Consider the following 12,431-nt stretch of genomic DNA (forward strand, 5'->3'; position numbering starts at 1 on the left):
AATGCTGAATTATACAAACCTCCCTCAGTTACCCATCTTGCAAGCAGTCAACATGCCCAAACATCAGGGATCATTAAGCTACCTCTCTTCTGAAGATCTACTGTTCCAGGCTCACACTAATTTCCCTTTTTTGATAGTTTTGGAAAACAGCTGTACATCAAGTCAAATTCCATCATCTTCTGGGAGTCTCAAGTATTATTAAGTTACACTTTAGCTGCTGTTCTTTAAGCCAAGTATTTCTGAATCCTTTAACCTTTACTCACATGCCTCTCCTCCTTAAGACATCCCCTCTGGCTCTCATGCATACTTCCTATTATTCTACAAGACATCCTGTACAACTTCGAAAGAGTCTTAGATTTCTGTAGTGGCAACAAACTCATGACCAGGTAAATGTACACCTCACTACCAGTATACCAGTTTTTCTGACTCACTTGTACAAACACTCCCCCAGCCTCACACCACATTCCTAACTTTGCTAGTTTCTCCTTTCTTTCAGAATGGATGGAAGACAGTGTGGGATTATGGAAAGGTCATGGAGGAGAAGTTAGGAGATGTGGGTTCTGGTCTTAGTATTCACAGTGACCAGGATGCTTACAAAACAACTTTTATCAATTCTTTTAATAGTCACAAAAAGGATATGAGATGAAACATTGGCCCCATTTTATTTTAGGAAAAAAAAATCTCAGTGTAAAATAACCTCATCAAGAGTTGTGATTTGAATCTAATTGATTTTATTTCAATACCCATATTATTTTCTCTATGTCTGTTAGTCTCATGATTGTTTTGAGTAAACACACAGACTTCTGTAGAATTCATAGATCTTAATAAAATAGTTTTTGAAATTAGATGAATATGTCCATTTCAAATTTCAAGTTCCATAAGGGCCAGGGTATGTTGATACAGAACACAGTTTCCAGAACATATGAACATATGATTGAATGAGTGAAACATCACAACTTAGATGTTTGGTAATGTCAAGGTGAAAGTGAGCTCATGCCAGATGCTGGTCCTCTGATGTGATGGTTCCCAGCTGAGGCTACACAGGAGCAGCAACTGCAAAACTTTAAAACCTACCATTGTGTGGCCCTATCCCAAATGAGTCATAGTTAATTAGCATGAGGTGAGGCAGGAGTCATCAGTGTTTAAACCTCCCCAGTTGATTCTAATCCTGAACCAGGATTGAGAACCTCTGAGTTCTAATCTAAAACTTTCCAAATTTAGTTCACATATGAGTCACTGAGTTTCTCATTTAGTGGTTGGGGTGGGGCTGAGATTGGTGTCCTTGATAAACTGCCGGGTGATGTGATGTTCTTAGTGACACTCAGGTGGCAGGTTTTAAGTAGCTTCACTCTCACTGGCTGTTAGTGGTACACTTACCCAAAATATTCTTCAAAAGAAATCATCCCTATTTTCTCTCATGCACTCACTTTTGGCTGTGTCTGCCTGGCAACAATGAAGTATGTAATTTGTGACCAAGCCACAGTGAAATTAATGATTATGGGTGATACACCTGAATAATTTAGATGCCGTGTAGGCTTCTGTTCCCCCAGGGACCGAATTAACCTAATGATTTTCCAACATTCATCTGCAGAGTCTGATCTAGCCTGAAACCTACTTCCTTATTTGCAATTATCCTTTGCTCACCAACCTTATTGTTCAATTTCAGAAGCAGTGTTATAAGACCCTGGGCTTCAAATTCATAGGGACTTGGGAACTTTGCTTTAGCATTTAATATTCTGGATTCTCTTGATCCAAGAGACCTGACACAGTGGAGGAAAGAAAGCAGCTCTATTCACCTCACAGTCTGATCTCAGGAATTTCTGGAGTTGCTTTGAGTTGCGCTGACTCAGAATAGTATCAAACCTTCACTTTTATCACTATCCAAGTGGCAGTTATGTACTTAATCTTTAGATTAACTCCAAATAGATGCATAGTTAATATTCACAACTTTAAACACAATACAAAGCTGATTTTCATAACTTGCAACCCAGGGATTATTAAGGCCAATGCTACTTTTAGGGGTATATGTTTGATGAAATGCAATATTGAGGTTAAATAGAGAAACCAGGAGATGCTTTATGTAGGGAGGGATGTTGGCAAGGGTGGAGAAAGAGTAGGTGTAGATGTGCATGTACTACTCAGAACAATGCCAGCAGGAACTTCCCACAACTGATTCCAAGTCTTCAGCTTCCTTCCCAGCTCAGGCCAAAAGGCTACCCTCTCACTTTTATTTCTCCAAACTAAGCTCATACTTTATCTCTGCTACACTTCTGGCAGTGATCATCTTTGAATCCTCTATAAATATTCATAGGCAATAAGAAATGATCCAGGAAGCTGACTCTCTAGTTGAATAGCTAATGCTGCTGGATAAGTACATCTTTCCCAATCCTGAACACAGGGTAAGGATTAGGTGAAGTGGGAATGCTGGCAGAATTAAAAGAACCAAAGCTGGTATGAGACCAGGTGTCAGCTGTCTGCCCTGCTTCTCTTACCATATTATCTGCAATCTGAGGGATGCCTCCAGGGCAGTTCCCAGAGGAAGCATGGTGCTTTTAGGGAGTGGGTGTTGGGCTGAGTCAACCTGTTCCTGTCACTGTCATTCTGTCCACTTGGGATACTGCCTCTTACCCATGTTAAATATGAGGACTGAGGTTTAGGAGAAAAAGTTAATAGCATTTCTAGTTAATTAAAGGGTTGTTGATTCTTGCCCAAGCAATAAGAAAAGTGTATACAGTAGTACTCCCTTGTCCACAATTTCATCTTTCTTAGTTATCTGCAGTCAAATGTGGTCTAAAAATACTAAATATTAAATGGAAAATTCCAGAATTAAACAACTCATAAGTTTTAAATTGTATGCCATTCTGAGTGGGGTGATGAAATCTCATGTCATATCTCTCTGCCCAGCTCAGTACATAAATCATTCATTGGTTCAGTGTGTAAATACTGTATACACTACCTGCCTGCTAGTTACTTAGTAGATGTTATGGTTCTCAGATTGACTATTGCAGTATCACAGTGCTTGTGTTCACGTAAGCCTTATTTTACTCAATAATGGCCAATGTGCAAGGTAGCAACGCTGATGATTCAGACACACTAAAGTAACGCCTTTAATAAGAAAAGAAAGAAAGAAAAAAACTTGTGTGATAAATTTATTCCTATCTACAATAAGAGTAAATAGAAAAAAGCATAGCATGCACAGGGTTTGGTACTATCCAGGGTTTAGGACATCCTCTGAGGATCTTAGACCACATTCCCCATGAAGGACTGTGTCATAATTGTTAGTATTTTCAAAATTTTACTGACATCTACTAACTCCATAGTTTTTCACTGTGCCCTTAGGTCCAGAGAAATATTTAAGTTTATAAATAGTTAGGTCCTAACAAGTAAGTATGTCCTAGTAACTCAATAGTCATCAGAAAACATAGTACATTACAATTCAAAGAGAACTTGATATTTTATTTTTAAATGACCACACTGATTAATGATGTCACCAAGTAACTTCTCAAACCTGGGAGTCGGATTGGATATCAATATCGTGATTTTCTATTCCTCATTGATTAGTTGAATTGGCTGAAAGTAGTGTCCAAATATCCAGATTCACAGAAATATGAAATGTCTGAAAGGGTTGTGGCATCTAATGTTGAAAATGTGAGTTAGTCATTCCTGCAACATCTAACAGATATTTCTATGTCTTTAGAATTTTGAAATATATCATAATTTTTTTTTGAGTTCATTACATTATTCCAGACTACCTCTGATCAGAGTTTGGCAACTATGACCATAACCAGAGGTTTTGCCATTGAATTTAAAGGGAGTGAAGCATCTTAATTGAATAGCATTTGAAGACTAAATGTCATGAATGCATCATATCCATAGAGACACAGCAGTTTTTAAGATCAATCTGGACAGACAGAATGTGATCACTGATACCAATATCAATCATTACATCAAACCAAAAGAATATCCTAAACTAAGTCCATGATTCCTTCTTGCAAAAAAACTTTACTTTATAATAATAAGTTGTGCCCCTTTTTCAACAAGAAGTTATTTTACATTTACTGTGTTAAGGCCCAGTTCTGGGTCCCTAAGATATATCAGTGAAAAAGAAAGGTAATACCCCTTGGAGCTTACATTCTTGCCTCCTGCTTTTCAATGCATGAAATAATGCAGTCTCACAGCATTTGGGTTCATTTGTCAAAAAACATGAGAAAATTATAGAAGGACTTTTATCTCCTCTAAAGTCCTATGTAATGGCTTATTTTCAAAGATTATGATTCTGCAGAAAACAGGCATTCCTAAGATATTTAGAGGCTAATCAGTGACTGAAACTAGAGGGAATTATTCTTTATTAATGAAAATCAATGATCTATGAATCCTATCTTAATGAAGACTGATGATATATGAACATGGGGTGGGTGAGGAAGCAATTCCTGTTAATAGACTGATTATACTAAGAATGTTGATACACAATTGAATTAGAATGATGGTTCCGTTAAGTCATCCTCATCTTTGTTTATTCTCAGGAAATGTAAAATGGCATGTATTTTGAAACATTGGATTTAATATAATGCTCTTTAAATTCCTTCATGGTACAGAAGAAACAGTGTGTGGATTTTTCTGTCTTGGGTAGGAAAATTCACTTCCAAACCCTTCATCTGAAAAAGAAAAGAGGTACTTCATTTAATCTAAATAATTAGCTCCATATTTTTGATCTGCTAATATAGTGGGAAACCCATTTTTCTCTGGATCTTTTGGAGAAACCAGGGAGACTGATACATTTACATTATATACTGACTGAACAAATTTTCTTCCATCCCATTTCCCAGAAAAACCAACAATAAATTAATAAATAAATCACTGCAAATGTAATCTTCTGAGATTTAATTTAAGACCCAATTCTGGCATCACAAGTCCCCTAAGCAGTGTTTTTCAAACTTTGCACTAAAGCAAATTAGCATGAAATGTGGCCTATATAAAAATTGTAAAATAAAAATGTTTTGCTTCTGCATCAAGGAGTATATATCTATGAATATAAAACAAATCACTCATAGTCCACAACAGAAACAACCATGGCTAAGATTTTGATTTATAGCTTAAGTTTTTATATATCGTTTGATATGGTATGTGCACCCACATTTAATATAATAAGTAATTTGGTTCACATCTGATATATAAACCACATCTTTAAGTTGGCATTCTATCTTGAATATTTTCCTATGTCACTAACATTTTTCTAAAATGTTGGTAATTTTTTTCCATTGCTGCATGGTATTTCAGAGCATAGATGCCCACAGTTTTTTTTTTTTTTAATGCAACACATATGATGAGTCTAATTTTTTTAACCATATAAAATGAATTTATTAAAACTGTCAAAGATTTAGAATTCAGCTATCATAAGATATTTATTAAAACATAACAGTTCCCCATGTTGATATTAACTAAGAGTTACTAGTGCTTTTCTTCTTTTATTCATCATATGAACCTTGAGAATCTACTATCTATACAAGAGGAAATAGCTTTTTGTATCTGTAAGATGCAAATGAAATCTGAGGATGAGCCCCAACTTTGCACAGTTGGCATTGAGTTGTGGCACTTACCTGCCAAAGAGACTGGACTACCTGGGGACTGAACTGCAGATTTGCCTGGTAGCTGCATCCTCAGCTAGGTGCTGAATGATCCAATGAAATTTAACTGTTGGCAGTGTTTGCAAAAAACATGATATGTGCTTATAGTCAAAGTTATTAATAATTACATCATAATATATTTGTATATATGCAGACTATGAAAAGTCTCATGTGACTTTAGGTCAAAATTTGCTAACAAATAAATCATGAAAGTACTTGATTTCAGGGGTTTAAAAGAATTGAGATAAGCAATTATAGACATATATAGAGAAGAGAGCAAACACAAAAGTAGAAGTTTATAGCCTGGCAGATGAATGCCTAAAATCCCAGCAGCTTAGGAGGCTGAGGTAGGAGGATTGCAAGTTCAAAGCCGGCCTCAACAGTTTAGTGAGGCTCTAAGCAACTTACCAAGACCCTATCTTTAAATAAAATCTAAAATGTGCTGGGGATGTGACTCAGAGATTAATCATCCCTAGGATCAATCCCTAGTACTAAAAAAAAAAAAAAATGTTCATGGTCTAATCTCCCTAACACACACACATACACCACACAAATGAACATTTATACAACTAAGATTACAAGGTAGTGTTTAAGAAAAGCCAAATGAATTGTGCAGTCAGCAAATGCTTTATAAGTTCAGAGGAGTGAGAATTAGTTTTTGCTTCGGTGTCAAGGTCTCTCTTAGCAGAAGGGATTGAGCAGCAGTATCACAGGTGAGTAGCTTTGGGAAGAATGATGGTCCAGTACTCAGGCAGTGCCATAATGGTGGCAGCTGAAGGTTGATGGTATGACAGCTCAATGTGTATTTGAGGTTTCTTTATGGCTACAAGAATCAGAATTGGGATCTAACTTTATCAATATTTGTTTTGATATTAGCTATTTTGGAAAAGTTTTTAGATTTAGAAAAATGAAGACAAGTAATTGTTACTTCCTTCTGTCTCATGGATAAAAATGTGACATTTTCTCTATAGCCTATGGAGAAACTAGCTTCATTGCCATTGGGTTTACTATATGACTATCTGTTATGTGGAGATCTAAGAAAGCTTTATTTTATAGTAATTTTCAAAGAAAATATGACAATAGATTGCTGGTTCTCAGTATCAGCTGCGGTTTAGGAAGAGGGAGGCTTTAAAAACATCTTGGTGCTTGACTCTCCCCTGAGACATCCCAGTCTGATTGGATTGAGGGACAGCCCGGCATAGAGATTTTAAAGCTGGGAAAGTCTAATGTTGAAAACCACTAGTTTTAGGGCTGAGTGTGGAGGCACATGCCTGTGATCCCAGTGACTCAGGAGGCTGAGGCAGGAGGATGGAGAGTTCAAAGCCAGCCTCAGCAACTTAATGAGGCCCTAAGCAACTCAGTGAGATCCTGTCTTTAAATAAAATACATGAAAATAGGATAAGGATGTGGCTCAGTGATTAAATGGCCCTGGTTCAATTCCTAGTACCTAAAACAAAACAAAACAAAAGCCCACTGTTTTTGATCGATTAACTCTTGGTTTAACATTTTACAAAATGTAGAAGAAGTCAGTATTCAGTTTAATTTTTTTACAATTGGAATGAAAATATAAAGTGTGAAATTAAAATAAAAATTAACCACATATTAACCAAATACGTGTTTATTAAAGGGAATTTTTTAAAGCAAAAGATAATCTTTACGCCACTTTGTATTCATTTCATTAGAATAATACACTTTAGCCATAGGTTGTGAGAGTTATGAGCCATGTACATGAACGGATTTATCATTAAAACCTGGAAACTGCACTCCTCCCATTCAATTTCCATATTTGGCATTGAGTCAAAGCCACAAAAGGGAGAGAGCTTCTAAAATGTGTTCCATTCCCATTCTGTGAGTTAGCAGTAAAGAATGGTAGCTTAAAAAGGGTTGGTGATCCTAAAATTTAACCTTGCGGAAATCAGAGACATCAGAGATGGGCTGAAGGTCATACAGCTCAGTGGTGCTGAAGGCCAAGTCAACCTTGATTTCTGACTTTGATTCAAGGCAGTTTCTATGCCACTGCCTTTGCCTTTATGAGAATTTAGAGAATATGGACTAGACTGAGATCGGAGTAGACAGTTGGAACACGAAACAAAAGAAATATTAAAATTTCAGGCTTTACCTTATAAGATAGTAAAATTATTCAGAAGTAGAAGCTACAGTACAAAAGTAGCATTACTCTACTTTCCTATGTGCTAGATCAGGTTATCTTATTTGATAACTATTCTATTGTGTGTCACTCCTGCCAGGCTATGATATATCAGGTATCAATTGATAAAACTGTCCAGTTTAGACAAAATTAAGTTATGCTTCAAGAGTCAGCATTCATTCAGATTGCAAATGTTTGATTTGCTTTCTGTTATCATCGAAAACAATAGGTGGGTATAAATGCTCAGCAATCGATAAGCAATTGATAAGCAGGAAACTTTTGAGGCAAGACCCAATTCCTTGAGAAGAATGGATAGTTCTTTCATATCCAGGTCAACCGCAGACTTGTAGCTTTTATTAGATTTCCCAAGTCCTAGAAGAATGACCCTTGGTGGGATGTATAGCACACATTTGTGTGTTCTTTCTCTATTGTTATATATAAGCAAATCTAGCAATAAAGCATTTAAGAAGCATGTTGTTTGTCAGAGTCCTTTTAGAAATAACACCATTAAATTTGAGTTAACTAAAACTTCCAAATCTGATGAATTCTCTGGATAAGAGGAGAAAGACTTCCTGAGATATTCTCATGATGCTGGCATTCCTTGAATTAAAATGTCATTAGGCAAGTATGTATTTCTGTATCAGTTATTTTATCTAAAATCTAAGAGTACACATGGAAGTTAATTTGAAAGCTCAGGGAGTTGATTAATTGGTTCCTTAACTCATCGTTGGTGCCCCAGGCCTCTGTTTTGCCTTGAAACAATGACCCTTATATTCATAGTTTTGTCAGCTACATTTCCCATCTTGGAGACAGGGAACTCATAGAAGGTGCTGCTAAATTGCATATGACTAATGAGCCATGGGAGAATTTAAATATTGTTTTTGTTTCAAAAATATTTGGATCCGAAATTTCTTTTTTCTAAGATGAATTGGAATCCTGTGTTTAAAAAAACATAAAAAACAAAAAAAAAACCCAAAAAACAAAAAGATGATAGATAGGTCTAGGGAAAAAAAAAAATCTCTCTTTACTTATTTAATTTAAAGAGTCCTTGGGGGTATTGGAAGGAACATGGGCCTTGGAAATTAAGCATTTGGTTCTGAGTCTTTCCTTTATTTTAACTAGATTTCTCATCTTCAGAAAGTCACTTGGCATCTCTGAAGTCAATCATCTGAGAAATAGGACAATAACCTGAGGCATAGTCATTGGAGGGATGGCAGAAACTTGTATGTTGTAATGCATAATAAGGTTATTTTTACTTTCCATTAGTAAACTCCTTCAAGTTAAATTTTTTTTTTTCTAGTCCAAAAATAACTGTAAGTTGACAATGGAAATGTATTAATAGCTGGGACCATGCAATCTCAAAATAGTGATATACGCCTTTTCAGTTTGGACAAGCAACATCTGCTCTATAGTGTTTTTTTTTTTTTTTTTTTTTTTTTTCTTTCTTTTCCTTTTTTGTCCTTTTGGAAAAAGAAAAAAAAAATAACCACTGTACATTCAAAATCAATTTTAGCAGGTATAGGTTGAGAACCTATCCTAATAAACAGAAGTAACTGACAAAATTAACATGATTTCCTCAGTCAGTACAATTCACATCACTGAAAGATCTGTCTGTATCACTTAGGAAAATCCATTATTTTTAGCCCACCGATGTCCAATTTATCCTTCCAGAATCTTTCAAGTCATGACTGTGCAATGTTTAAGTTTTGGCTTCATTTTGACTCAAAGATTACTTCCTTACCTTCAAAATTTATTTTTAAAAACCTATGTTTCCCCTAAGGGATGACCTCTAGAACTATTATATTTCAGCACAAAAATACACAAATTCTGATCTCTATCAATTAAGAAGTCTCATTTGTGTACCATTGCAAAAGTGAAGGTTGGCAAAGAAAGTTGTCCTGCTGTCAGTAAGCTCTCATGAATTTTTGAGTTCTAGAGTAAACATGAGACTCTAATCTTTGGGCAGTGAGTAAAGGTTTGCTCAGAAATTGACTAACCTGGACCCTGCTTCTCTATTTATTGTCTTTCTCAGCAACTCCCCTGAGCTCACTCAAGCCCCCACGAGTGGAAGCTGCTCCAGTGGTTGCATCTCCCTATCAAAGAAGAGATTCAGACAGATACTGTGGGCTCTGTGCAGCCTGGTTTAATAACCCTCTGATGGCCCAGCAACATTATGATGGCAAGAAACACAAAAAGAATGCAGCAAGGGTTGCTTTACTAGAGCAACTTGGGACCACCCTGGATATGGGGGAACTAAGAGGTAAGAGCAACTTTTCTAACTTTTGCCAGAAATCTGGGCTTGCCAAGAAAGGATTGTGTTTTCACAATCCTTAATGCTTATTTGTCTTATTGCTTTGACTAGTAAGGAGAATATGAAGATCACCCAAAAGAAATGGAAGAAAAAGAAAATGAACTAGCTTTTGCATAATCTTTGTAATCTCCTTTGTTTCCATTTTTATTTCCATATTTTTTTGACCTTCAGATCAAAGGCACCTATCCATAAATCAGATTATTTTCCTTCTGCTTCATCCCTAACTCATTTTGTCCCTTTGTCCAAGAGGTGGAACATTTGTGAAAACTTAGAGTACATACAATATAATATTAATATGTACTATATCATAAAATTTATGTTACTGTGAATGTAATTATAATATACAATGGTATTATAATTGTAATGTAATAGTTATATTTTAATATTAATATAATAATATATAAGATCTAGATTATGGTTCCCAACCTATTTTAATGTACTTGTGTCAATTTCATTAAAATATTCACAGAATTGAAAACCTGGGACTTAGTGGGTTAAATATGTGCTCTAGTGAATGCTTTGACAAATGAGCAGTGTGCAAGAAGATGCTAAAAAGGCCAAAAAGTATTATCTTATTTTAAACTTGTATGCTTTTATAAATTCAGACAAAATGATGGTGCTGTGTGACACTATGTAACTATTATCTCCTTGCTTCACCCCAACCTCTGATGGTGTTTTGGGACTACAAGAAACCACACCTCACTTGCAGTTTATGTGAGGAGTTTCATAAGGTACTGAGCAGACTTGGAAACTTCCCATGGATGCCTTAGGAAGCCATAACCAATTTATGGGACTTCATGGAATATTTCCACATCAGCTATCATTTAAGCTTTCTTTGATCACCTAAACTTTTTTGATCAGCTTGGAGTTGGCAGTACAGAAGCAGAACAAAACTGCACACTATATTTTAAACCGTGTTTTTTCAGAAAAGTAATTCTGCATAGGATCCCAGACCTCAGCTTTGGTATTTAAAATATCAGACATCCCTTTATTGTCTGGTCAGATAACCATTGTTTATAACAGCTTTTATGACAACATTTACAAATTGATTTGGAGACTGCAACATGCATTTAAATTGGGCTCTGCTTGTGAAACCTATGGTTCTTATTTAATCTGGCTAAGGAGTTCTAAGAGGAATAATTATTAGAGGAATTGAAATGTCTGATCCTTAACTAAATAAGTGGGATGCAAGATCTTGCTACTTGAGCTGAATAGAGGGACAGGTCACTTATAAATATGTTGCTTGAGAAAGACTACCAAGGAAAAGGACTTCAGCTGAAACTGAAAGAGGAGGTGGAGTTTTAACAGGTGAGGAGGCTTGCCACGTGAGCAGAATCATAACTATATGGGCAATTAAGCAGGAAGCATAAGCCATAGACAGTTAATAAATACATTATTCTTAAAGAATTCTTTATTACCATATAGATTTATTAGGGGATCATGAGCACATCTATAGAACTTAGTTAAAAACATTTTTTTTCCAAGATGTATGATTAAAACAATAATTCAGAGTAAATTTTAAAAGCAATTTTTGTGTCTGTGTTCTAGCTATGGAAAAAAGACATGTGGTTTAATATTTCACTATGTCAGATAATCTATTGTAGGTGGTTTTGAGTTTTTGGCATTTTTTTGCTTTTTGTTGGGGATTTCTTATGGTCTCAGTCTATGTCTTGTTAAAAAATATACAAGTCTCTATAGCTGAAGGCCTACCCCCTACTCAGCTGTTACTGGCAGATAACAAGTTGGCTCAGTGACTCCTTCACGGCAGGGCACTGAAGGAGAAAAATAAGGCTTTATTTATGTTTTGTGCCAGATATTATGACTTGAAGAAGAATTATTCCTAGAGCACATTCTTCCTGTCTATTTTGAATTATCCATGCTGCATCTTTTATGTACCACCACATCTTAATGACTTGGGCGTCTGAATTCTGCAACATTTGAGCAGCTTGTCTTTTATACAGAAGACAAAAAGGCTGCTCTTTGACTTGATAACTCAATGTGACTATGACGCAGTAGCACATGGAATGTGATTAGCATTGAACGCAGTGTCCTTGAATCCAACCCTTTTACCCACCAAGAGTGACATTCTGATACATATTTATTCAAGTATTAAATATTGCAAAAGCTTGAGGAAAGAAGCAACTATGGCAACCTAGCACTTCTAAAAACACACACATACACACTTATTTCTAGAATGATTCTAAAGCATTAGAATCATTGATTATTAATAAAGACAAAAAATGCTAATGACAAGCATATCCAGAACTTTAAAAAACAATGATATCAGGCAGCTGGAGCATGATATGCCAGGATGGTGGCAGGCTAGACATTTTCCTTCTTTCTCTCATAG

General features: G+C 35.8%; 1 protein-coding gene across 3 annotated transcripts in view; it reads left to right on the top strand.

Annotated features, from left to right (window-relative positions):
* ZMAT4 (zinc finger matrin-type 4) overlaps window positions 1-12,431 on the top strand; it is a 451,010-nt gene that overhangs the window by 224,104 nt on the left and 214,475 nt on the right. For all 3 annotated transcript variants that reach the window (XM_079142182.1, XM_079142183.1, XM_079142184.1), the window contains exon 5: window positions 9,803-10,030. In XM_079142182.1, coding sequence (XP_078998308.1) covers window positions 9,803-10,030 — 228 coding nt within the window. The remainder of the gene's footprint in view (window positions 1-9,802; window positions 10,031-12,431) is intronic.

The sequence above is a fragment of the Sciurus vulgaris genome, assembly GCF_902686455.1.
Source record: "Sciurus vulgaris genome assembly, chromosome: 5".
Lineage (NCBI taxonomy): Eukaryota > Metazoa > Chordata > Mammalia > Rodentia > Sciuridae > Sciurus > Sciurus vulgaris.